A 27492-nucleotide genomic window follows, 5' to 3' on the forward strand; every position below is an offset into this window, starting at 1 on the left:
GTTTGAGTCACCAGGCTTCTTGGTCTTGGTGCCAGGGCGGCCAGGCTGGGACTGTCCCTCCACAAGGATGTCTCTGCTATAGAGACAGGCCTCATCCCTGTGACAGACCCCTTTGTCCCCATCCATCCGCGGTCCGAGGGAGCCTGGTGGAACACCAGCCTCTCAGCTCCCCCACCCCTCCACTGAATTCGGCCTGGTTCTTCCCTGCCCTCCACCCTGTAGGGTACCGGTGCCCTTCCAGGCTGCTGCCCTCTGCAAGTGGGGTAGGCAGGGGCTGAGAGGGACCCTCCTGGCCTCACCCGCTCTTGTGGGCGGCCCCTCAGCCCCTGAGATAGCACGGACCGCAGTCCCCCCCAAGGTCACTCTGGAACTCAGGGCTGGAATTTGAACTTGGAGCTTGTCCCTGCGCCCTCCCTGCCCCCCTTGCCCCTCCCCTGTCCTCTTCCCACTGACTGGGCACCTGGCGGGCCTCCCTCTGCACCCGGAAAACGGGCTGCAGTGGAGCCGAAAGGCAAAGTGGCCCGCCCTCCCCGCTGAAGGCACAGGCCTTGCCACCTGTGGGCACTCCCACCCAGGTACCCACCCTGCCCCGCCCCAAAGCTACAGAGTTCCCAGCTCCCAACAGGAGGGGCATGTGTCCCGCCGGGGCCTGTCGTGTCCATGCTGCAGGCTTGTGGCTGCACTGACCTGTCCATATTCTGTCCTGGTGTGTGTGTGTGTGCCTGGACACACGTGCAATGCCCTGGCTGAGCCCGCCAGGAATCCTATTAAGCAAACACTCAGGCTCACTCACCTGGGTCACCCACATTCCGGACATTCTCCATGCATAGATGGGCTGGGGAATCTGTCAAATCCTTCATGGGAGGGGGCAGCAGGGTCACTTCACCCCCTCCATGCCCTTGAGACTAGAATCCAGGTAAGCACAGAGGGTGGGCTTCCAGCATGAAGTACCCTCCCTCCCTCCTCTCCTGTGTGCCCTGGAGTTCCCGGGGAGCTGGCCACTGTCTCAGAGGGACAACCAGGGACCTGGGTCTCTCACGGCATGTTCCTGTGGGGACAAGCCAGCAGGCCTGACTCTGATCATACCAAAGCAGGGCCTGAATCAGACACTGTCCAGCAGTCAGCCGCATCCTCTCAACACAGAGCTGTGGGGGCCAGGAGAAAGGCTCGAGGGACCTGTCTGCTCATGGAGGGGCAGAGAAGTGGTCACCGGTGGCCGTGAGGGGAGGCCTTGTGCCCCTTTACCTGTCAGGGAGACATTGTGGCCTCTGGGCCAGCCCTGGTCATGCCCCCATTCAGCTTCTGACAGCCTGCTAGGTGCCCAAAACCCCAGGAACCTCATCCTCCATGGCCTCAAGCCCCTTCCTGGGCCACCTCCCAGGTCGAGTCTCCCAGTCCAAGAACGATGTAAGGGCCGGACAGAGTCTGCTCGAGTGGACTTAAGGTCCACACTCAGCCCCGAGCTGTAGGCTGGCGTGGCAGGAATGGGACACTGGAGACTGGGCCTCCCTCTGAACTCTGCCCTCGGCTGTACCCTTGGGGCCCCCTCCTGCCCCTCCGCATTCCAGGTTCCTCTAGGCCCCAGGACCTTTGAACAGCTGTTGCCCTGCCTGGGACGCTGTTCCTCCCCTGGGGGCATCTTCTCAGCCCAGCTGGCTCTGGGTGTGGGCATCATCTGTCTGCTCCTTCCCAGGGTCCCTGGGAGTGTGCAGCAAGGTAGCATCTCAGTGACAGCCAGCTGGGCCCTGCGTGAATAGACGGTTCTGGGGCCTGGGGTGGCCCAGGGGGCAGGCCAGACCTATGAGGACCTGGCCCAGGCTGCCTGGAGAACCCAGCTCCTAGCCTTCACTAGGCAGCTGGCTGTTGCCTGGTTCAGGTGAAAAGCCAAGAGTGCTGGGGTCCAGGCGCTGGATCTGGGGGAGGGGAGGTGGGGTGGGTGAGGAGAGATGTCAGCCCCAGCCTCTACCCTCCAGGTGCAGCCAGCACACACAGCACCGGATCAGCCTGCCACCTCCAACCCACTCAGCCACCAACCGTGTGGTGGCCGGTCCCAGCTGGTCACCTGCGAGGACACCATGAGCCAGTCAGGGTCCGTGGGCTGCTGCCTGGGTGCCACCAAGTGAGCCCCCTCCCCACCCCTGCCCCCCAGCAGTCCTGGGGGTGTGGTGGCCTGCCCTCACCAATCCCTCCCCACAGTGGTAGCCTGGGACGGTCCGATGGGGTGGCCAAGATGAGCGCCAAGGACCTGTTTGGTGAGTCACAGGCTGGCTGGACAGGGGAAGACAGTAGGGAGGGGGCTCAGTCAGGAAGGGGTCATAGCGAGGAGGCAGGGGTGACTGTCACAGGCCCACTCCCCAGGGTTGTGCTGGGGTTTGGCTAGGGGAGCTCCCACCCAGGCCCTCTACTGAGACAGGCAGGTCAGTCCCCGAGGGAGGGATCTCAAGGAGGTCCCTGGACCCTTGTCAGTCAGCTAACACCTGGACAAAGTCCCTCCCCAGGTCAGCCTCCCCCCACCCCTGTAAGAAGAGAGGCTCTGCTAATAATTCAGGAGCATCAATATTGATTCCCAGCTGCTCTCAGCGGCAACCCGATCGCTGTGGGGGTGGGGCTTCATCAGGACAGGTGTCTGCCCCTCTGAGGTTTCCTCTGAGGGGGCTGCCCCTGCCCCTAGAGGGAACCACTAGGAAGTGTGTGGCCCGGTCAGGTCCAGAGGACTGTGTATTGGGCTGGGCCAGCTCCCATAAAGTGGGAAGAGAGAGTGGGGAGCCTGGGAACCCAGCCCAACACTGTCACTGCACCCCACTACTCCCTGCTCGGGGCCCTAACCTCCTTTCAGCTCTGTCTCATCCCAAATTCAATCCTTCCCTTGCACCCTTGCTCCCCAAGCTGTGCCTCCTCCTCCCCGCTCTGTCCCCCAACTCTGCATTTTCCCTTTCAGCTCTTTCCCACCCCATGTTCTGCCCCCACTGTCCCCTATCTGAAGATTCTGTCCTCCTCTGCCTTCAGCTCAGCTCCTCCCCCACCTCCCCAGCTTGCTCCCCAGCCATGCCACTTCATCTGTGTCCAGTTAATAAAGTAGCTTCCCTGGGATCCTGCCCGATGTCGGGGTGGGAGGGGGTTGAGCCCTTGCACCCTCTCACACAGAGCCCCCCATGACAGTCAGTTCATCATCACCATGGCCAGTTCTTGTCTGACCCTGTGTTCTCCCAGGAGCTGTCCCCCACTTGCATCCCAGGGGCTGGGTCCCCAGACATGAGGCTTACCCTGAACTTCCTGGTAGCTTTGAGGGGCTGCCCTCTCGCCTCACCTGTGTGCCCCTCAGGGCCCAGTCTCGTTTGGATAGGGGTCAGGGGCTGCCCTCTGGGGCTGAGTGACCATGTGTCCTGCTTCAGAGCAGAGGAAGAAGTACTCCAACTCCAACGTCATCATGCATGAGACCTCGCAGTACCACGTCCAGGTGAGGCCAGGTCCACAGCCGGAGGTGGGGCAGGAGACTCAGGCTTGATTGTCACCTGCAGAGCAAAGACCAGGGACAGGGCCTGGGCCGTCTAGGCCAGAGAGACTCAGCTGCAACTTGCAGGGTGGCCTCTCTACCATGAGAGTCTACATTCTAGGGGGACAGAGGGGACCCCACCCTGGGAGTTCACATTTTCAGGGGACAAAAGGGACTCCACCCTGAGGGACTACATTCTAGGAAGACAGAGGGAACCCCACCCTGAGGACACAGAGGGGAGCACACCCAGTGGCCATTCCCCCACCCCTCTAGGAGAGTGGTGGAAAGAAACCGAAACTGGTCAGATAGCAGAAGGACAGAGTGCCTCCAGGAGCTGGGATCCAGCTGGGAGCACAGCTCTGAGTGTGGAACAGGCCTGCTGACTCGGCCTCTTCCCCTGGGCCAGCTGGGAGGGTCCCCTGTGCTGGGTCAGGGCTAGTTCACTCTTTGAACTCCGGAAATGAGGTTCTGAAATGCCCTTCCTGCCCTTGGGAGATGGCTGCCACTTCCTGGCTGTAGTCCAGGCCTCCAGGCAGAGGCAGGAAGGGTCGGAGGGACCTGTTACTGTCCCTCTGCTTCCTCTGGGTCATGCTTCCCTCGGGTCAGGCTAGTTGCCACCCTCCACCTTGGCTCTGGTAGAACAAGTCCTGGTGACTGGGATTGGGTGTGTCCGGTGACTGGGCCCTCCCTGCCAGCTTGGGTGGGGCGTGTGGGTGGCTGAGCTGCTGACTGGTGTCAGCCCAGTGTCCATGCACAGGGCACAGAAGGCTGGACGGGCCAGCCCTCATCCGCTTCCCTCCCAGGCAGTTCCAGCTGCCTGGAGCTAGGGTGAAACTTTGTCCTGTGAGGACATTGGCTTGTCTCCTGGGCCTCCCAAGCCTGGACTTTGGTTCAAGCTGCCGAGCTAGGCTTGGCCATTGTGGAGGCCACAGCAGCCCACAGACCCAGTGCTCACACCTGGCGGAGGGAGCAAGGGGCAGCCTCTTGTTGCCCCTCCTGGATGAGGAAACTGAGGGACAGAGAGAGTTGGCAGTGGGAACTTCCCTAAGCCTGGGGTTGGGGGTCAGGGGACAGTGCTTGCAGTGGGGGTCACAGTTGGCTTGCTTGTGCTCTTCTTTTGAAAGCATCATACAGCATTTGATGTTTTTAGGAGTGCGGTTCTCCGAATTCCAACTCATACAGACGCGCAATATGAGTGTAGTGGTGCAGTGATTAAGTGCTTAGCAGCTAATCAAAAGGTCAGACCTCAAAGCCACCAGTTACCCTGGAGGAAAAGATGGATAGCTGCTTCCATTAAGGTCTTGGAGACCCTGCAGGCAGGTCTGACCCATGTCCTAGATGCTGAGGCAGCCACTCGATGACGTGTCTGCTCTGCTTGAGGGCGAGGCTGCTTGTCTGCTCCCGCAGAAGCCATGCTTGCTTCTGTGTGTTTCAAAGTTGACAGTTCAATGTCTGGGTCTAAGATCTGTTTGGGTTCATTCTTGTGCGTGACGTGAGGTGGGGCGCACAGCGTAGGGAGGTCTGTAAGGAGGTCTGTAGTGAAGGTGAACGGCTCTGCGGGCCTCTTCTTTCCGTTGATCTGTTTCACGACAGTTCCATTCCTTTGACCCACAAGCAGCATCGTGATCAATAGAGAAAAGGTTGACGTTGTCAGTGGTTGCATTTTGCTTGGATCCACAGGCCATGCTTTGGAGCAGCAGTCAAGAAACCAGATGGTACATTGTTGTAAGTGCTCTCCAGTCAGGTACAACTCATTGTGACCCTGTGAATAGCGGATCTGAACCCTGACCTGTCCCGTGCCAGTCTCATAATTTCTGAAACACTCGAGCCTATTGCTGCTGTCATTGTCAGTCCATCTGGTTGAGGGTCTTCCTCCTTTGCCAGCCCTCTACCTTTCTAAGCATGATGTCCCTCTCTAAGGAATAGCCTCTCCTACCAACATGCCCAGAGTATGGGACATGAAGCTTTGTCACCCTCGCCTCTGAGGAGCACTCTGGCTGCATTCTCTCCTAGACTTACCTGTTCTTTTGACCATTCATGAGTCCGTGAGTCCTCTTCAGTGCTCTTCTCCAACACTAGACCTCAAAGGCATCAATTCTTCTGTCATTCTTTTTCATTGTCCAACTCTCCAATGCACATCAAGTGATGGAAAAGACCATGGCCTGAATCAGATGCATCTTGGACTTCAAACTGACATCAAGCTAAAAGAACTGAAAACCAAGTTAAAGCCTCAAGTTGCAATAAGGAGAGATGATATGGGAAAAATCTTGAATGATCCAGGAAGCATCAAAAGAAAATGGAGGGAATACACAGAATCACTCTATGAAAAAGGAATTGGCCAACACTGAAATATTTCAGGAAGTGCCATATGATCAATAACTGATGGTAATGAAGGAAGAAGTTCAAGCTGCCCTGAAGGCATTGACAAAATAGAATACCAATTCTCATGTCTCAACTAATAGACACAACCCCATATGAGATCTCTAGTCTATGCCAAGAAAATAGGGGGACAGCTGCCTGGCCAACTGACTGCAAGAGATCCATGTTGTTGTTATTAGGTGCCATTGAGTACCACTCACGGTAGCCCTATGAACAGGGGATCTGAACCCCATCCTGTCCTGCACCATCCTCACCCTTCCTGACACACTAGAGCCCATTGCAGCAGTCACCGTGTTAGTTCACCTGGTTGAGGGTCTTCCTCTCCTTCACCGACCCTCCACCCTTCCAAGCATCATGTCCCTCACCAAGGAATAGCCCCTCCTAGCAGCAAGCCTGAAGTATGTGAAGTGAAGTCTCATCATCGTTGCCTCCAAAGATCTCTCCAGCTGCACCCTCTCCAAGATGTATTTGTTTGTTCTTTTGGAGTTGAGAGAGATCCATATTTGTTCCTACTCCCAAGAAAGGTAATCCAACAGAATGTGGAAAATATTGAACAATTATTACATACAAGCAAATATTACTGGAGATCAGTAAAAAATAGCCAGAACAGTCAGAATTTCAAACTGGGTTTAGAAGAGGCTTTGGTACCAGGGATATCACTGCTCATGTCAGATGGATCCTAGTTGAAAGGGAATACTAGATGTACATCGACTATGTAAGGCCATTTGACTGTGTGGATCATAACAAACTATGGCTGACATTGAGAAGAATGGGAATCCCAGAGCACTTAATCAGGACCAAGAGGCAGTTATATGAACAAAGCAAGGGGCCATTGTTTTTGTTATGTGCTATTCACAGTGACCCTATGCACAATAGCTCTGAATTCTGACTTACCCTGAACCAGTTTCACTGTCTCCAACACACCTGCCCCCATTATGCCAGTTATTGTGTCAATCCATGTCATTTGGGGGTCTTCCTCTCCTACATTATCCCTCCACCCTTCCGAGCATGATGTCCTCCAAGGACCGGTCCCTCTTGGCAGCATGCCCAAAGTATGTGAGGCAGAGCTTCAAAATCCTAGCCTCCAGAGAGCAAGTTGGTTTCCTTCTCTCCACAATAGCCCTGTTTATTCTCTTGACAGTCCATGGTATGTTCAATACTCTTCTGCAGCACTACAACTCAAAGGCATCATTCTTCTTCTGTCATCCTTAGTCATTGTCCAGCTCTCTGATGCATAGCAAGTAATTGCGAAGACCATGGCCCAAATCGGGGGCATTACATGGTTTAAAATTAAGAACGGTGTGTGTGTGTGTGTGTGTGTGTGTGTGTGTGTGTGTGTGTGAGTGAGGGTTGTATCCTTTCTCCATGCCTATTCAATCTGTGTGGTGGACAAACCATTTGAAAATTTGGACATTTAGGGGAGCTCTGGTGGCCTAGTGGTAAGGAGCTGCAACTACAGTCCTAGAGGTGCACGGTTCGAATCCACCAGATGCTCTGCCGGAGAAGGAGGGACAATCTCCTCCTGTACCAGTCAGATCTGATTTGACGGTACACTCACACAAAAATAATAAAATTTTTTTTTAAATTTTAAAAAAATGAAAATTTGGACATTATGAATACGAATGTGGCATCAGGATCAGAGGGAAACTCATCAACAATCTGCGTTATGCACATGATAACAGCCTTGTTTGCTGAAAGTAAAGAGGCCTTAAGTGCTTGCTGCAGAAGATCAAAGAATACAGCCATCAATATCATTTGTATTGCAACATCACGAAGACAAAAATCCTCACCACTGGACTGATGGAGACAAGACTGAAACTGCCAATGATTTCATCTTACTTGGATCCACAATCAACAACCTTGGTACCAGCAGTCAGGAGGCGAGGAGATGCGTTGCACTGGGCGAGCCTGAAGTTGGGCCTCTCCTGATTTGTAATGACACCAGGCAAATCTGCTGCAAAGACCTGCTTCAAATGTTAGGGAACAGAGTCATTGCTGTAGAACGGAGGTACACCTCAGTCAGGCCATGGCATTTTCAATCAATCACCTCGTCTGCGTGCAGAAGCTTGATGATGTATAAGGAAGAACTGGGCTATGAATTGTGCTGGCCAAGGCTGCTCGCGGCACCATGGACTGCTGCTAGAAGGCTGAGCACATCTGTCTTAGGTTAAGCACAGCTGAGGTCCTCCTTAGAAGGGCAATGGACTGTGTCTTGTTACAGCAGACGTGTTGTCAGAGATTACCAGTCCCCAGAGAAAGGAATCATGCTTGGAAAAGTAGAGTCAGTAAAAAGAGGACTTTCAACAAGTTGGAGTAATGCAGTATTTACAGCAATGCATTCAAACCCAACAGCGATTGTGAGGGGCCGTGCAGACCGGCATGTTTGTTGGCTGGGTTTGTGAAGACTGGGTCAGCAACAGCTCCTTGGTATCTAGCAGCAATGATATTTTTCTCACTGTAGCTTTGCTTTCACGGTGCCTATATGATGCAAACACTTCATGGCTACTAACCAAAAGGTTGGCAGTTCAAACCCAACTGGAGGTGACTCTGAGGACCAGTCTGCAGATCTCACAACCTTGAGAACCCACGGAGTGGGTCTGCTCCACAAACTCACTCACCAGGTGTTGGAATCAGTCACAAGAAACAAACAGCAAAGCCCTGTTTCCTGTGGTGGCCCAGGTCCTCCATCTTTGTTCTTTTCTAGCATTGTCTTAAGCTTTTTGGACTTGCATATAAATGCTAAAATCAGATGGTGCATAATTCATTTCCGAGTGTTTGTTGCTGGCATAGGGAGCTCTAGTGCATTGGTGCGTAGAGAGCTGTGCTGTGAACCCAAAGGTAGGCAGTTCAGATTCACCAGCTGCCTCTGAGGTATCTACCTCCATTACCCCACTCACTGAGCCAATCCATCACCTCTTCTCCTGTACTGTCCCTCTACCTTTCCAAACACAATGTCCTTTGCCAAGAACTTGTCCCTTCTGTAAAAGTATGTAAGATGGAATGCCAAAATCCTTACCTCCAAGGAGCAACTTCATTTTACTCTGTCCAGGACAGACCTGTTTGTTCTCTTAGCAGTTCATGTTATGTTCAATAGCCTTCTCCAGCACCACAGCTCAAAGGCTTCTGTTCTTCTGTCATCCTTAGTCATTTTCCAGCTCTCTATAATTGCAAGACCATGACCTGGATCAGGCACATCTTAGTCTCTAGAGTGACATCATTGCTCTTAAGCACTCTGGAAAGATCCCAGACAGCAGATTTCCCCAATGCAATTGGGAAATTACATTTTTGTCCTGTTAGTGTCATTATTGTTTTTGTTATTATTGTTATATGCCACCAAGTCACCTGCAACTCATAGTAACCCTATATACAATAGCTTTGAACCCTGCCCTATCCTGAGCCAATCTCACTGACTCCAGCACACCTAATCCCACTGCTCCACTTACCGTGTCAATCCATGTCATCTGGGGTCTTCTCGTACACTGTCCCTCCACCTTTCCAAGCATGGTGTCCTTCTCCCAGGACTGGCCATATTCCCAAAGTATGTGAAATGAAGCTTCAAAATTCTTGCCTCCAAGGAGAAACTTGATTTTGCTCTCTCTAAGACAGACACATTTATTCTTCTGGAGGTCCATGGTATGTTTAAAATTCTTCTCTGACAACACAACTCAAAGACATCAATTCTTCTTCTGTCATCCTTAGTCATTGTCCAGCTCTCTGAAGCATAACGAAGACCATGGCCTGGATTAGGTGCACCTTATCTATGTCTAGACTGACATCATTACTCTTTAGCACTTTGAAGAGATCCCTGACAGCAGACTTCCCCAAAGCAATTTGTCTTTTGATTTCCTGACTGCTAGTGCCAAGAATGTTGATTATGGAGCCGAGCAAAATGAAATTGTTAACAACATCAATCTCTTTTCCATCCGTCATGGTGCTGCCAATTGGCCCAGTGGTGAGAATCTTTGTCTTCTTGATATTAAGCTTGAATCTATATTGAAGACTACAGCTGTTGACCTTCTGCAGCAAATGCTTCAGGTCCTCCTCAATTTTAGCAAGCAAGGTGGTGTCATTTGCATAATACAGGTTGGTGACGAGTCTTCTTCCATTTCTGATGCCACATTACTCCTCATAAAGCCCAGCCTCCTGAATGAGATGTTCTGTATATAGATTGAAAAGGTATGGAGACAGGATGCATTCCTGGTGTACAGCTTTTCTGATTTTGAACTATGCAGTGTTTCTTTGCTGTGTTCTGACAACTGCCTCCTAATTCAATTATAGGTTTCTCATGAGCACAATCAGGTGTTCTGGGATTCCCATTCTTCTCAGAGTCAGCCACAGTTTGTTGTGGTCCACACAGTCAAATGCCTTTGCATAGTCAATGAAACACATACATTCCTCTGGTTCCCTGCTTTCAGCCAAGATCCATCTGACACTGACGATAATGTCTTTAGTGCCACAGCCTCTTCTAAACCCAGCTTATATTTCTGGTAGTATGTTTGTTTCTGAAATAATTGTTAATTTTTATTTTTTCTTGTTTTGTGCTGTCAAATAGGATCTGGCAGGCACAGGACGAAGTTGCCCCTCCTTCTCCAGCAGAGCATCTGGTGGATTCAAACTGCATGCCTTTGGTATTGCAGTGCAGTTTCTTGTCACTAGGCCACCAGAGCTCCCTAATAATTGGTAAAATTTGCCAATGAATCCCTCTGAGGGTTTTATTTATGGAGGGTTTTTTCTTACCAATCCAATCTCGTGTCCATGTGACCTCTAGATTGTACTCTTCCATTCAAATTGTTGATAATCTGTAATTTCCCTAGTTTTTTCTTGCTAGCAGTTTATAAATTTTATTAATCTTTTCAGAACTAGTTTTTGGCTTTGTTGATTTTGTCTATTGTTTTGTGTTCAGTGATTTTTTTCCTTAATTCCCTTCCTTCCACTTACATTGGGTAGTATTTGATACTCTTTCTAGTTTTATAAAGTGAGAATTTACATAATTTATCCTAAATCTTATTTTTTATATTTCATTGTGATTTTAAGGAACGTTTACAGAAAAGCTGGATTTTCATTCATTCTCTGTTGCACACTTTCCTGCTTCCCCCAGTCCACTTCTCAATGCACCTCCTGTTCTTAATTTTTGTCTTCAGTCTTTTTTTAACTGTTTCATATATTCATTTAAAGCTATACATTTCCCTTGAATTACTACTTTTGTTTTGTTCCACAAAATTGGACATGTACATTTTTATCATCATTCACTTCAGAATATTTGCTCATTTTCCTGTGACTTCTTTTATCTGTGAATAGTTTAGAATTATGTTGCTTAATTTCAAATTATTTGGGGCTGTTCTACTTATCTTTTCCTGACTGATTTCTAATTGAACTGTATTCGAGTTGGTAACATACTCTGTGTCTCTCAGTCACTTCAGCTTCGCCAAGACTCATGTTCGAGACTGAGCGTAGCTCTGCTTGTCTCGCTGACAGTGTGTGCTGGACCTGTCCCCCTGCCTCCCAGGGGGACAGGAAGCTGCCTCTTACTCCATTGTGTGTTTTTAGCCCTACTTAGTCCTCAGCCTGTGATGGACATGTAGTCTGGTCCCAGTTACTGTTTGTGACAGCTGGTTCTATAGGGAGCGACTTGTCTGAATCTGTGGGGTGGCTGTGTGTCTGTCTGCCTGTGGTAGACTGTGTGGGGAAGGCCAGGTCTCCTCATGGACCCCACTACATCCCGCACTAGAGAGAGTGGGCAAGCACAAGTGGGGTGTCACATTAATGCTCCAAGTGTAGCAGCAGACATCTCCGTGTCGTCAGTAAATAGAATTGGTGAAAACAGAAACACATGTGACAAGTGGGTCTATTTCAATTATGTCATTGAATGAGAATCCACTCCATTTTCTACATTTGAAATTTACCTGTTTTTCTGTGACGACAAGTGGGTCTATTTCAATTATGTCATTGAATGAGAATCCACTCCATTTTCTACATTTGAAATTTACCTGTTTTTCTGTGACCTTTCTGCTCACATCCTGCTTTTTATATATTCATTCATTGATGTCTTTGATTATGTATGTTAATGTGATTATATTTCACAAAATTATTTACTTGTTTTTTGGGGTTTGGGTCTTTGTTGTTTTGGGTTTTTTGTGTGCATGTACCATCAAATGAGATCTGACTGGTACAGAAGATTGTCCCTCCTTCTCCATCAGAGCATCTGGTCGATTCCATCTGCACACCTCTGGGATTGCAGTGCAACTTCTTGCCACTAGGCCACCAGAGCTCAAAAATTATTTACTTTTAACAAAGTAAAACTTTAACACAGTAAGAGCTGTAAGTGTAATGTGTGGTCTTTTTATGTACTAGGAGAGTTGACCACTCATCACAGCTCTTATCTTTTCCCACCAGTTTCACTTTGTTAATATGACCTCAGGGGTTTTTTTTTTCTTACCTTCATTCATCGTCATTGAGTCAGAACCAACGCATAGCAGACACTCTGCTGGGTTTCCGGGTCAAAAACAACATGGATGCACAAGGATCCTGCTGGTGGATTTGAACTTCCAGAGAGGCATGGCCTCTGGGCTTGCAACTCAACTCCTAAAGATTAGGCCACAGTTTCCACCCCTACTTGTTGTTGTTATGTCCATCAAGTCCAAACTCAGTCACAGCTGACCCTGCAGCAAGTTTCAGGAGAGGCTCACACTGGAAAAGATTGGCCATCTTTCTCCCGTAGTTTCAGCTGCCTGCCTCTATTGTGGTGCCAGTCAGCTCCTTACCCACTAAGCCAAACGGACTTCCTTCCCAGGAGCAATTTAAGTCAAGTTTATGGGTATATTTTTCCCAAGGTGTTGAGTTTTCTTTGCGGCTTAGAACCATTTGCTGGTGAAGGAGCCTCCCAAATGCAGCAGTGGGCCGGCTCCTCTCTGCAGCCGGGGGTGTGTTTTGCAGTTAGGACTTTGGCCAGGGTTGGATCCAGTGGGCCCAGCATGGCTTCTTGTGCTGATTCTGCCTGAGAGCTCTCAGCAGATACATGGGGAGTGTGGGCTGGAGGAGGCTCATCTCCCTCCTGATGGGTCAGCCTGGACAGAGCAGAGGGGATACAACTCACAGGGAAGACTGTCTGGGCAAGGGTCCCATGGCAGCCAAGGGTCCTGTGGCCAGCTGAGGGACCCGTGGTCTGCTAGGCAGAGTCCTCTGCAAGACATCAGGATATGTAGGTATACACCTGGTCATGGAGCCTGTTCTCAAACAGACCCTGGGAGACAGCAAACTCAGCACATCCAGGGCTTGCTCCATGCAGTGACCACAACTGTGATGGACAGAGAAGTCATGTACAGTATCACCTTGATGGCGATAAAAAGACATGCAGTCAGCTCGGGTATGCAGACCAGGGAGGTTTGCTGATCAGCACAGGCCACATCCCAGTGAATCCACAGGGCGAGAGCAGGACTTCAGGGAGGACACAGGCCAGTGGAGGCCCAGCCTGGCCAGGACTACGGGAAGCTGGTGTTCCCAGGCCAGCGGCAGGGAGAGGAGGAGCGTGGGCAGTGGTTTTGGAGCTCAGTCACCTCGGATGTTTCTAAGATTTATCAGGGTCCAGCCAGGCCCCACAGACACCCTCCAAGCAAGGTCACATCACTGAGCTGCAGCTGCGTTCTCACACTACCCCAGGGTGGTGCTGTGTCCCCTATGTCCCCACTCAGATCCTGCGGAGTGGGCAGGGCCCCTAGGGGAGGTACATTCCCTTGAGCCTGGGGGAGCCAGCATGTGGAGGCCCTGCCCAGCACCAAACACCTACCCCCAGCACCTGGCCACATTCATCATGGACAAGAGCGAGGCCATTGCCTCTGTGGAGGACGCCATCCGGAAGCTGGTGCAGCTGAGCTCCAAGGAGAAGATCTGGACACAGGAGATGCTGCTTCAGGTCAATGACCAGTCACTGCGGCTGCTGGACATTGAGTCCCAGGTGTGTGGGGGCAGGGCCCTGCTTTCTTTCAACCAGGGAAACAGGGGTCTCAAAGAGGTCAAGGTCCAAGGAACTGTGGGGGCCAAGATGAGTACCGGCTCTGACCATGTGAGCCTATCCACCCTGTGCCAGGACCAGCGCCTGGCTGTGCTGTCCGCTGTGGCTCTTCCCTGTTGTGGCCATAGTGCACATCCTGCTGTGTCCCTCTGCTGTGCCCATGTGTTACCTTTTGATCTCTGCTCATGATGCAAACCTGTGGATCTGGTCTACAAGCTACACCCATGGCCATGGGACCGTGCCCACTAGGGGGGTCCATCTCTGTCCAAGGTCTAAGTCTCTGCCCAGTGCCAGCCCACATGCCTGACTTTTGCCCACGGGCTCCCATCCCCCGCGCAACCCTCCCACCCAGCTCCCCCTTCTTCCAAGGTTGGCATCGCCCACATCTGCCCCTTCCCACTCAGCCTAGCCCCCTCCGTCTGACCTCCCCATGCCTAAGTCGTGGGTTGGATCGGTCTTCCGAGCCCCTTAAGTGCACGTCGGAGCCTCGTGGCACAACCCGCGTCCAGCGCCCCTGTCTGCCCCCAGGAGGAACTGGAGAACTTCCCGCTTCCCACAGTGCAACACTGCCAGACAGTGCTCAACCAGCTGCGCTACCCGTCAGTGCTGCTTCTCGTGTGTCAGGACTCAGAGCAGAACAAGCCTGACGTGCACTTCTTCCACTGCGACGAAGTGGAGGTGAGCGCCTGCAAAGCCGCAGGGTGGGGGGGGGGACCGCGCCCTGGCCCCGCTTCCACTGCAACGAGGTGGAGGTGAGCGCGCGCAAGGCCTTGGGGTGGGGTGGACCACGCCCTGGCCCTGCTTGGCTGTTCTCCGGACCTGGTCTCCACAGGCCGAACTGGTGCACGAGGACATTGAGAGCGCGCTGGCCGACTGCCGCCACGGAAAGAAGATGCGCCCGCAGACCCTCAAGTAGGGAGAGGTGTGGGGGTGGGGGCGACAGAGGGGGCACCGGGGCTGAGAGAGGGAGGCCTCGGGTGGGAGGGGCAAGAATGGTGTGGGAGCCTGTGGATGGGGTACGGGGTGTGTCAGGTTTGGGAGGGGTCAGAAGTTGTACAGGGTCAAGCTGCACCGAAGGAGTCAGCTATGGGGAAGGGTGAGGTTTGGAATGGCTTTGTGGGGTATGGGGTGAAATCAGCCTGGGCTGGAGAGGTCCATGCGAGCCAGGAATTCTGCAAGCTGTCAGGTGTGGGGCGGGGCCCAGTATGGGGCGGGGCCTGTTGAAAGAAGACAGGATTGGTGAGAGGGTATATCGTGGGCGGGGTCTAGGTTGTGGGCGTGACCACGTGTGTGTGGGCCTGTGGGGACCACGTGTGGGTGGAGCCTGGATAGGTGGGAGGAACCACGTGTCGGGCGGAGCCTGGGTGGGTGTGCGAGATGTGGAGAGTGGTCAGTTATGGAATCAGGCATCAGGCATGAATGGGACCTGTGACTGGGTAAGGGGCCAGAGTGACTGGTCAGGATCAAGTATTGACTGGGAGCTGGGATGGGCAGCCGCGAAGCCAGGTCTTTAATGCCACTCCAGGGGCCACCAGGAGAAGATCCGCCAGCGGCAGTCCATCTTGCCCCCACCCCAGGGCCCGGCGCCCATCCCCTTCTTCCGCCAGGGCGGAGGCTCACCACAGGCTACCAAGAACCGCGTGGGCCCGCCAGTGCCGCCCAGCGAGGCAGGTAGGCCAGGCGGTGGAGGGCGCCCACATTATGCCCTTGAGGCCCGTGGCTCTAGCCTGACACCCCTTTGGCCGCTGCTCTGACCCCTCGTCCAGGCTTCCGCCGTCGGGAATCGCTGGACGAGGAGCCTCGGGCCGTGCTGGCGCACAAGATCGAGAAGGAGACGGTGGGCACCCGCGCGTGGCTTGGTGGGCGGCACATGGGGAGTGGGTCCTCAGCGCCTTACCCCACGAGCCAGGGACCCAGACTCCCTAGGGATGGTCGGTTGTGACCCGAGCCCGCTCTGTCGCCAGCAAATCCTCAATTGCGCCCTGGATGACATTGAATGGTTCGTGGCGCGGCTGCAGAAAGCGGCCGAGGCTTTCAAGCAACTGAACCAGAGGAAGAAGGGCAAGAAGAAGGGCAAGAAGGGGCCTGCAGGTGGGCACTGGGGGACGCGGCGGGGTCGGGCAGGGGCCAAGCAGGACAAGTCACACGGCTCACAACCCCTCTCCTGCCCAGAGGGTGTCCTGACGCTGCGGGCCCGGCCCCCCTCCGAGGCCGAGTTCATCGACTGTTTCCAGAAGATCAAGCTAGCCATCAACCTGCTGGTGGGTGTGGTCACCCATGCCCGCCCTGCCCCTCGCTAGCTGTCCACGGGTCACTTGTCCCGCCCACCGCCAGTCCTCTGCAGCCCCTTCCCGGCCCGGCCGGGGCTCTGACCGCGGGCGGAGGGTCCAGGGCCTGGCGCTCTGCGGACGGCGCTCACGCCTGCCCCCAACAGGCCAAACTGCAGAAGCACATTCAGAACCCGAGCGCCGCGGAGCTCCTGCACTTCCTCTTCGGACCCCTGGAACTGGTGCCTGGGGCTGGGGCCGGCCCGGGGGAGGGGCTGGGTTGGTGGGCATGGGCTGAGGGCGGCGGGATTCTGGAAGGGTCTGGGCACCCAGGGAGGGTGGAGTGGCAAGGCCAGGCTCCGGTGTGTCCCTGCCCAGTCCCTTCCCAGAGACAGGTGTGGAGGGCGCAGGAGTGGAGTCTAGCCGGCAGGGACTCTTCTAAGAAGCCTCCGCTCCGCCCCAGATCGTCAACACTTGTGGAGGCCCGGAAATCGCGCGTTCAGTCTCCAGCCCACTGCTTTCCCGCGACGCAGTGGGCTTCCTGCGAGGCCACCTGATCCCCAAGGAGATGGCCTTGTGGGAGACACTGGGCGAAGCCTGGACACGCCCTCGGTACAGCAGCTCGCAGGAGATGAGGGCAGGCAGAGGACCCTCAGAGTGGGGGCGGGGAGCAGGGGAACCAGCCAGAAGAGACCTGGCAAGGTCAGCTGACTCCACACCTGGTCCACAGCGCTGAGTGGCCAAGAGAGCCACAAATGCCCATGTACGTGCCCAAGTTCCACAACGGTTGGGAGCCGCCCCTGGATGTACTGCAGGAGGCGCCCTGGGAGGTGGAGGAGCTGGCAGCTGCACCTGAAGACGAGGTCAGCGCCCCACCAGGCCGGACACAGTCTCCACAACTGTCCCCCTGGGCCCCGCCACACTTGCTGTCCCAGTGGCCTCACAGACACACTCCAGACTGCCCTCTCCCGAGCAAGACGGCCCCACTCACACGTGGCAGGTCTCTCACCCAGCACAACTGTCCACTTCTGTCTTATACCCTCACATCCCAAACCCAGCCTGCTACCAGTCTCCAGGCTTCCTCCCTACCTCCAGCCCAGACCTTCCATTTTCCCCACAGCCCAGTCCAGTGAGCAGAATGTCCTTTCGAAACTCACAAAAGCACAGCCTGGCATCTGAACCCACAGCCCCAGGGGACATCAGCAGCCTCCATGCTCACAGGTGAGCTCTGGTCCTGGTGTGGGGGTGGGCACATGCAGACCCACTGGGCTATGCCCCCCCAGGTCGGGTACATGCAGACCACTGGGGTACAGGGGTACTTACAGGCTCACTGGAGTAGTCTCCCAGGTGGGGTGCAGGCAGAATCACTGTGTTACCCCCTATATGTGGGGTACACGCAGACTCACTAGAGTACCCCCAGGCAAGGTGCCTGCAGTCTCACTGGGGTACACCTCCACCAGGTGGGATGAACCCTGTCAGGATGCTGGTCTACCAGCTCCAGCCTGGTTCTCACTCCCTGCGAGACAGGCCAGCCCAGGAGACCCTGGGCTTGGTGACAGCCAGCACGTGGCTGTTGGGGTTCCCATGGGTGTGCAGGTTATGCTGAGATGATTCTAAGTGTACTTAGAATCTCACGTGCAGATTCTCTGGCACGTGCTGTGAGAGTTCCCACAGGTGACACAGACAGGAGGTGGCCTCGGACCTTGGACAGATGCCCAGGCTGGGTCGCCACAAACCTTCATTTTGTTACAAGAAAACAAGCATGCCCCTTACTTCCTTCCAAGCAGTGAGCAGGTTGGCCCAAGTCCTCACGCTCACTCGCCCCCTCACATCTTCACATGTGGTTGGTCTACCATCAATCTCAGATTCACTGGAGCACTTAAAATGTCATGTGAGCAAGCGTCTCGCCAGCTGTGGGGGCTGCTCTAGGAGAGGGTTGATGCAGCCCGCACACCATTCCACAAATATCACACAAGGAACAAACCCAGAGCCAAGGAGTTTCAGTCCCTCCTCACCCCTCACACCCACTGGGGACCACCCAGGGACTGATTAGTTACCTGGCCACATCCCCTTTTAGAGGGAAAGGGGTAGCTGGAAATAGACATTTTTTTCTGATTTTATTTTATTATTTTTTTGTGTGTACCATCAAATCAGATCTGACTGGCACAGGAGGAGATTGCCCCTCCTTCTTCAGCAGAGCATCTGGTGGATTCGAACCACGTACCTCTGGGATTGCAATGCAGCTTTTTGCCACTGAAATAGACATTTTTAACTTTTTTTTAATAGACATTTTTAAAAAAACACAAGCCTTGGGCACTGCCCTGGCACCCAGCACTGCACTTCTGCCCTTTGACCTCTCCACCTTTGTCCAGTCCTCAGTCAGGGCCCCACCCTGGGACCTCCCTGGATGAAGGAGTGGCAAGGAAGGTCCTGCTGGGTTGGTAGCCAGAGATGTGCTCTGTGCAGGGACACCCACAGCCACGCCCTCCCACCCCATGTCTCTGCAAGGCTCCTCAGAGAAGCATCTCTGTTTTTAATGCACAGAGGGCTTTTTACTCTGTCCTTTCCTGGCCTCTGGAGCCCCCACTCTGCCAGGCCTGGAGTCTCAGAGGTGACCCGGGTCCATAAAGTCCCTGTAGCCCGCCTACCTTGTGCCCGCCTGCCCCCCTCCTGCCAGCAGGGGCCCCAGACACACTGACTGGCACAGTTTCCACTTCTGGCTGTCAGAGCCTGGGCAAAGGCTGGCTGGGTGCTGGAAAGTCTTCCGCCCTGCCAGGCTGCAGGCCTTTGAGGAGACCCCCTATCTGCTCTCGTCTCAGCCTCTCCTGTCCCAAACAGGGGCTACGACCCAACGCCCAACATGGGCAAGTACGTCAAGATCCTATATGACTTCACGGCCCGGAATGCCAACGAGCTGTCTGTCCTCAAGGATGAGGTCCTGGAGGTGAGGGGCCGGGGCCAGGGAGGGGACTGCCCAGAACTGGGGGCAATGCTGGGGGGCTTGCAGAGTCTGAGAGAGCAGAGGCTCACTGACTCCTCTTCCAGGGTCCCTATCTGGGACTCTGCTCTGGACCACCCTTCAACCCTTCAACATCACTGGGGCTCTGGCTGGGGGAGTAGGGAGGGCAAGTGCCTGGTGGGGATGGCCCCTTGTTGGAACTCCATCTGCACCTACCCAGGGCCCCTCCCCAGTACTACCATTTGGTGCCAACCTTGAATCCAGGCCATCTGCCTAGGAATAGAAAGTGGAGCAGGCTTGAGGGCGGAGCGGTCTGGATCAGGGCACCTGGCTGTCAGAGGTGCATAGATGCTGCTGGGGGCCTGAGCGGGCCTTCCACACCTTTCCCGACTGTAAAGGAGGGTTTACGGCAGAGGGAAATGGCCAGTGGGGCTGGTTGTGACAGCAGATGCCCATCAGGTGCTGGAGGACGGCCGCCAGTGGTGGAAGCTGAGAAACCGCAGCGGGCAGGCAGGCTACGTGCCCTGCAACATCCTGAATGAGATTGGACCAGAAGAGGCCAGTGCCCCCCTTGAGCAGGTGAGAAGGAGGCTGCAGAGCCACCCTCCCAGGAAGTCTGGCCCCACCAGGGCCTAACTGCAGGGGTCCCAGGGTGAGGGGCAGCCTGGCCAACACCCCTCCGCGGGGGAAGGGGGCGGGGTGGGCTGGCCTGACTTGATCCTTACTTCCACCCACCCTACAGACTGGTCCGAAGTACTGGAGTCCTGTCAGCCCCACCCACAAGGTACCCCCAAGCTTTGGTGGGAACAAAGAAGGTGAGCATGACTTCTGACCCGAGGGCCAGTGCCACCAGACCACGGACACTGGCGCCAGGCCAGCCAGGGAGAGACAGGGAGGGGATGAGAGGAACTGGGACAGGGTCCCAGCTAGCGGTGGCGGGCAAGAACCTCGGGCACCAGGGGTCAGGGAGCGACTTGCAGGCTGCACCCTTGCCCCATTCAGAGCTGCTTCAGCACATGGACGAGGTGAACGACGAGCTCATCAAGAAAATCAGCCACATCAAGGCACAGCCACAGCGCCACTTCCGCGTGGAGCGCAGCCACCCAGTGCACCTGCCGCTCACCTTCGAGTCAGGCCCGGATCAGGTCCGCGCGTGGCTGGAAGCCAAGGCCTTCAGCCCGCGGTGAGCAGGGGCGGGGAAAGTGAGGGGTCCCGGTTGGTGTGGGTGGGTGCAGGTACTGGGCCGGAGGTGGGGTTAGGGGAAGGAAAGGGGACTGCTGGGGCACAGGCCAGGGAGAGGGCTGGGGGTTGGGGCGGGCGTGGGGGCCGCAGGGCACTCACCTCCGCCCCGCCCCGCCCAGCATCGTGGACCACCTAGGCATCCTGACTGGAGCCCAGCTCTTCTCGCTCAACAAAGAGGAGCTCAAGAAGGTGTGCGGGGAGGAGGGCATCCGCGTGTACAGCCAGCTGACCGTGCAGAAGGCCTTCCTGGAGGTGAGTGTGCACTGCCCCATGGGGAGCGCGTCCAGCGTGACCGCAGCCCCAGCTGAGGCTGCCTCTCCTCTCCCGAGAAGCAGCAGAGCGGGTCAGAGCTGGAAGAACTCATGAGCAGGTTCCAGAGGAGGGTGGACAGCTAGGCCCGCGGCCAGGCGCTCAGAAAGCACCCCAGCAGGGCTCGGACTGCCTCAGCCCCAGACCGTGGAGCAGGACTTTTAAAAGTGCACGTGTTTTGTACCGAGGATATGGATGGGGTGGAGTACTGGATGGACCTGGCACCTGGCTGGGGCTGTCTCACTGACCTTCCCTCAGGCCAGTGATGCCCAGCTGGTGGTGATACTGTCTCTCAGCCCCAGCCCCTCCAGCGGCCCCCTCACCTGCCCACACACAGGCCCACCTCAGCTGAACCCCCCATCTCGAGATGCCACACCACTCCCCTCCCTCCCTCCTCTTCTCTGCCCCTCCCCGCATCCTGGTCCCCTCTCCACCCTCCCCATACATCTACCTGGAGCCACAAAACACCCTGGAGGGCTGATAGTGCCCCTGACTCCTGACATGGCACCATGGTCCCCAGCTGCTCCTCACTGCACCCACTTATACCCAGTTGCACTCCTACAACCCCAGACAGCTGTGGTCACGAGGGGGCCACCTCAGCCCCTTCCTGAGTGGACACACAGCTCCCATGGGGCTGGTAGGGTGACTGGAAGGGCTCCAAGACCAGAAGACGTGTAGGGAGGGCATGGAAACACAACTAGCCCTGATACTGGCTTAACACCCATCCTCCAGACAACTCTTCCAAACACTTCAGTGAGTCTTGGGGTCCAGATGCCGAAGGTCCTGCCCAGACAGAGGAGCTGACTCCAGCTCCAAGGCCTAGTGTCAATAAAACTACCGAGTCTCCCAGCAGCCTCGAGTCTCTGTCCTGGGGTCAGGGATTTACAGTCTGCGGGCCCCCTGGGGATGGTGTCTTGGCAAGGGATGTGGGGTTGAGACCAGAGAGCTGGGCACCTCCACATGGACCCTCAATCCTGACCCCAGAGGAGCGAGCCCCAGAGAACCTGTACCTCTGGCAGGGAGGAGCCTCCGTGGGAGCAGAAGCCAGGTCAAGGAGAGCCAGCTCAGGCTTGGGTGTGTGGCAGAGGTGTGGCCGAAACCAAGTGCAAGGAGCTTAGCCGCAGTTGGAGAGGTGCCCAAGGGAGGGCGTGGGGAGTGGGGTCAGCTGGGTGGTGTCATTGCAGGAGTGGTCAGAGGGTCACATTCCACACCTGGAGCAGGTACCTGGCCACCAGAGCACTCCTGTGCCAACCTTGGAAGCAGACTTTGGCGTCCTCTGCTGGCAGCTGTGTGAGCTTTGGTGACTGGTCACACCTCACAGGGCTTGGGGTAAACTTAATCTGTGCCCAGAATGGAGAGTAGACACAATAGTGGGGCACCGTGCTGGAGGGACATTGAGCCCTGGGGTCTCCAGGGTCAGCAGGAGTGGGCACAGGGAACCAAGCCCAAGAAGGTGCTTGTGACTGGTGGAGTGATACAATTCGCCAGGCTGATCCCCCACACACACACACACACCAGGGTGGCCCTGCAGCCAGTGAGACTTGGGCAGTCTGCCCTGGGGCTAGATGCCAGTGGAGGTGAGCTGGTGTCTGGGACCTGGTCTGGCAAACCAGTATGTAGCTACCATCCCCGCAGTCCAGTCAGAGGGGGGGTTTACACTGCTGCCAAGCTCTTGGGGAGCCAGGCCCCCTCCTGTTTCTGCAGATGGGTAGACAAGCTGAAACAGAAGAAACAGAGGTACTGGCCCATTACCCCCTCCCCTCACTACCAGCTAGCCCAGCAGGGTCCTGTCATGGCCCACCTTCCATTCTGAAGCCCCCCTGGGCCAAGTCCTGACTGGCTGTCACCTGCAAGAAAAGTTTGCCATGGAAGCCAGGTGCTCACCAACTCAGCCACAGTGGAATTGGGACACACCAACCTCTCCCCATCCTGCCCTGTCCTGTCTCTGTCCACATGCTCTTCTGGGCAGCCCCACAAGCTTCCACCCCCAGGGCCCACTGGCTCCAAAGAGTCCTGCCCCCTCCCTGTCTGCTCCGGCCTCTGTGCCTGGGAAGGTGCTCCATTGCCCCCAAAGGGCTTCCCAAGAGCAGGTAGACAGATGTCCCATCTGCATGGGAGGAGGTGGGTGCAAGGTCACAATCTGCCAAGGTCAGAGCCTCAGGCATGAGAGGTTACCCGGTGGGGGCTCAGAGACCTGGACCCCATCTGAGGATCAGAGCTGGATGTGAGTGGCCGGGGTCAGCTTAGTTTCCCCTGGTTTACCAGGCGTGTCCTCAGCCCCTCACCCAAGGTCCCTCTCACATACACGCAGGCCAGGGGGAGAGGCAGATAAGCAGTACTGGACTCTGGGGGCATCTGGCCATCATAGGGCAGGTTCCCACAGCGGGAGGTGGAGACGGCAGTTTGGAGCTTGCTGAACCACCTAAGCTGCAGACCCCAGACCTCTGGAGGGTGGTCCTGACGGACCTGTGGGTCAGCAGCCACTACGTGGCACCCCAGCTGTGTCTTGAGGAGGATTCCAGGAACAAGCCACATCTCTGGCTTAGAAACAAGAGCGTCTTTCAGGCTGCGCCCCCAACCCCGAAGTGGGCTGCAGTGCCCTGCCCACACTGCTGGCCTCAGCCCCGCCCTGCTCGGGCCGCCCAGTGACCAGGCTGTCCCTCAGTAAGCAGCGCCCCTTCCTGCTGAGAACACTTAGAGTGAAAGCTGCAGAGCTTCCATCGTTCATGCTGCCTGGGCTTTGTAACATTCTTTACAGTCTTCACCAACAGCACTTGCCACCTTCCTGCCTGTGATTCCTGCTTTCACCCATCCTTCTATCTGAGCCCTTCCTGATTCCTATATTTCCTCTCAGTAAATCCTTCTGATTGTCTTGGAATTTATTTTCAAATTATTTTTTGTGATTTGAGTGAAGGTTTACAATGCAAATTCATTGTCCTTTAATCACTCACAGACGTTTTGTTCATAATTTCAATACCCACAGTGTAATTGCACTTTCCCCACCTCATCCTGTAATTCTGGCTTCCACTCATCCTGAACCTCTCTGCACCTCCCTGCCCTTTGGTGGCCTCGTGCTGACCATGCCCCCACTGGCTACTGCCATCCCTTCACTGCCATTCCTGTCTTGTGTGGCTGTTATTACTGGTGTTTTACAATCTTGTCAAATGTTCAGCTGAAAGTTGACCCACAGGCCAAGTTTTGTTGCAGGCACAAAGAGTTGGTTTTCTTCATTTGTTTAAGCAATGTGTTAAAGAATTCTGTTTCCCAGAAGCGGTCCGGTGAGAGTTGCACTGCAACCCCCCAGCTCTGTGGGGGAAGATGGACAATCTCGCCCACGTCCTGAGAACCCGCTGGCGTTTGCGTGTGGGCTGAGTTGGGCTCTGGATCCTGGTGTGCAGGGGCCTGAGCTGAGAAGCCTGCACTTCTAGCATTGTGACTCTGCCAGATACCCTCAGGAGAAGATGGATTTACAGCCCCAGACACCTGACGGGGTCAGCATGTGACAGAACCAATCAAGAACAGTTTGTTTCCCCATGAGATGTTCTTGACCTTGGAACCAACACCCTGGCCATAGCCTGGGGTGGCCGGGGGAAGAGCCAGGGACAGAGCTGGCCAGTGGCCTGGACACGCAGAGCTGGGAACAGGGACATGGCACTCCAGGGAAGGACTGGGGAGGCAGTCTGAGAGGACAGGCTCCGAGTTTGGAAACTTGAAGTGGGCCCAGTGAGTGGGACTGAGCTCCCACAGACACAGCAGAACAAGGTGGGAGCTGCTGGCAGAGAGCCCCCCACAAACTCGGGTGGAGTGGGCATGAACCTCACCCAGGTGGAAGCTGCTAGCCAGTGACAGGAGCTGCCAGGGCCTGTGATGGACATCAAACAGGCCACACTCTAGCAGCACCCTCAGTCAGGGCCGTGGGTGGCCAAAGACTCCTTGGGGCCGAGAGCCCTAAGCAATGCTCATGGCCACATGGGGAGGTTCTGCATTCCCTACGTGGGCATCCTCATGGAAGGCTCTGTGTCCCTCTGACACCTTCAACCTAAATGCAGGACCCCTTGTGTCCAAGGGAGCACTGGCCCGTATTGGGGCCTGTGGTGACATTTGAGCTTCCAGATGGCAATTGCTGGCCCCCAGGAGAATGAGGCACCAGTTGTCAGTGTGACGCTCACGAAGGTGAAGGCCATTTCTCATGGAAATTGGCGTTTTGCATGTTGACTGCAGGACCCCGAGCGCTCTGCATTGTTGAGGAAGCTGGTGAAGGTGGCTGTGGGCACAGCGGGCTCTAGGATGAAGCCTCTGGAGCTGCCACACCAGATGCCCACAGAGCAGACAGTTCAAGACAACAGAAACATGTTCCTCACATCTGGAGGCCAGAGTCTGAAGCCCTGAGGACAGCAGTTCTGGCTGTGGCTACAGCCTTGGACTCGCCCGCCACATGGCTCTTCTCTGATCAGCAATAAACCAGGAGCCACGAGCCCACCCCTGACAAGGTGTGGGAGTGGAGCTGTAGTTTGTGGCGCTCACTGGCTGGTTCCCCAGAAGTGGGTTCTAGGCCTTCCCACCGAGGTGTCTCAGCATGAACATGAACCACCAGCCTTTGGGTTCAGCACCAAGCGTAACAACTTGCATTACCAGGCACCCCCTCTTCTGAGAGGACTTCCCCAGGCTGGCCTGGTCTCACTGTGAGGTGCCACCTGAGAGTCCTGTGTCCAGGCAAGGCCCCATGCCAAAGCTCCAGGGGACTCTCCACCTTATTCAGCATGAAGAAGGTGGTTGAAGGGAAGTCTTTTCACATGGAAAAAGCCAGGCCTGCCAGTCCCACAGACGGGAGAGTCCTCAAGACTCCGGCCCTTGGTCACCCTCAAACTGGGCCCAAAACTCGAGCTTGTGGCCCAGCTTTAAGCAGATGTTGTGGTTACTGTTAGGTACCTTCAAGTCATTAGCAGTGCCCAGCACCCCTGTGCACGCAGCCCTGCCCGTCCTGTCCTCGGATCTGTCACACTCAAGCCCACTGTCACAGTCACTGCGTCATCGTCTTGTGGAGAATCTGGACAGATCTACGTGTCCAATAACATGAAAAGGAAAGGAAAAAGAAGTGTATTTCAAAACAGCTAACTAAAGTCCTAAAAACATACATTTTATCACACATTACAATTTGAATGCCCACTACCCTGGTTTTTTACATTATTGTTTTACTAAAGTCACTTAAAATATTTTTTTAAATTATTTTTTTTATTTTTTCTGTGTGTACCATCGAGTCGGATCTGACTGGCACAGGAGGTGATTGCTCCTCCTTTTCCAGCAGAGCATCTGGTGGATTCAAACAAATTATATTTTTTTTTTAAAAAAAAAGCCTTAGAGAGCTGTGGTGGCCTAGTGGCAAGAAGCTGCACTGCAATCCCAGAGATATGCGGTTCAAATACACCAGATGCTCTGCTGAAGAAAGAGGGGCAATCTCTACCCGTGCCAGTCAGGTCAGATTTGACGGTACACACACATAATCTTTTTCTAAAAAAAGCCTTTCCTTTTTTAAAAAAAATAAAAAATTCAAATAACACCAGGGAGGCACTCACACCTTAGAATAATCAAAACCAGAATGTCAGTGGGTCAAAGGCCAGCATTCGGGGAGCTCTGGTGACCTAGTGGCAAAAAGCTGCACTGTGATCCCGACCAGCTGCTCCGTGGGAGGAGGGGCGATCGGATCCCATTCAACGGTACATGACCAGGAAAAGGAAAAGGCCAGCATCTGCCCACGGATCAAACTGACAGCGAAAGCGATGGGATGGATAGATGGAAGAGAGTCACAGGGCTGAAGTGGGAAGCTGGGCTTCCTTTGTGGATGTTAGAGTCAATGTTATAAAGTAAGACGTTCCAGTAAACTGAATGGAAATTGATCCGCTTTGTAAACTTCCACTCAGATCACACTGAAATGGAAAGTGAGTCAGCTACCTAGGACGTGGGGGCACTTGGGCGTCCAGCCCGCTTCATACCCTTTGTATCCACCAGCTAGCACGAGTCATGTCTTTCTCCCTCTCGTTGCTGTCAAGTCTGAATCCAAGCATAGCTGTCTATAAATCGCACGTGAGGAGATTGCCCATCTCTCCCTGTGGAGCAGCGGGCAGATTCAAGCCGCCCGCCTTTGAGTGGACAGCTCGGCTCCTCTCTGCTTGGCCATCTCCCTGACTTGCACTATGGTCGTTGCTGGGTGCTGTCCAGTCAGAACCGATTATTCTCAGCTGACTCTCCAACAAGTTTTCCCATCTTTCTCCTGTGGAGCAGCTGGTAGATTTGAACCGGGTACCTTGAGTTGCCCGCACAGCTTCGCACTAGGCTGCCAGTGTTCCCTGAGTTCCGACTGTCCTGTCCTGTCCTGGTGCTGCAGGGAGCTGCACAGGAAATGCAAAGGTGACACCTGCCGGACAGTTCAGGAGAAAGTGGACTATCTCCTCCCCAAACGGCCTGTGGGCCGGTGGAGGAGCCGGAGGGCCAGGGTGTTGACAGCTGCTTTACCAGCCTTCCGAGCGAACACCACCACCAGCACCTCTTTCTGTACATCCCGACGTCTGCGAAGCCGCTGCCCTTGAGGACAAAGGCCCCGTTCCCGACCTACCTCCCATTCAGCCTCAACAACTTCGATTATTCAAGATGGGCCCTTAGTGAGGCTTCTCCAGCTCCTCCCCACCCTCCTTACCCTGCCTAGCCCCACCCCTCTCTAGCCCCACCCCTCTCTGCCCCGTCCCATCCTCCCTAGCCCCACTGCTCCCTGGCCCCACACCCTAGTCCCAGCCATCCCTAGCCCCACCCCTCTCTGGCCCATTCCATCTTCCCTAGCCCC

General features: G+C 54.8%; 1 protein-coding gene across 1 annotated transcript; it reads left to right on the plus strand.

The window, feature by feature from the left end:
* The first annotated feature begins 2072 nt into the window (after positions 1-2072).
* Positions 2073-20743, plus strand: EPS8L2 (EPS8-like 2). Its single transcript, XM_006893198.1, has 20 exons — positions 2073-2119; positions 2197-2252; positions 3393-3457; positions 13662-13823; positions 14409-14558; positions 14713-14792; positions 15406-15551; positions 15647-15717; positions 15845-15971; positions 16053-16141; positions 16315-16389; positions 16611-16759; positions 16878-17010; positions 17268-17368; positions 18986-19091; positions 19566-19685; positions 19849-19921; positions 20109-20289; positions 20468-20600; positions 20678-20743. Exons 1-20 carry the CDS (start codon positions 2076-2078, stop codon positions 20741-20743), a joined length of 2127 nt encoding a protein of 708 aa, XP_006893260.1. The 5' UTR covers positions 2073-2075.
* The last annotated feature ends 6749 nt before the right edge of the window (positions 20744-27492 follow it).

Source organism: Elephantulus edwardii, unplaced genomic scaffold, assembly GCF_000299155.1.
Source record: "Elephantulus edwardii isolate Elephantulus edwardi_28Jun2011 unplaced genomic scaffold, EleEdw1.0 scaffold00126, whole genome shotgun sequence".
Classification (NCBI taxonomy): Eukaryota; Metazoa; Chordata; class Mammalia; order Macroscelidea; family Macroscelididae; genus Elephantulus; species Elephantulus edwardii.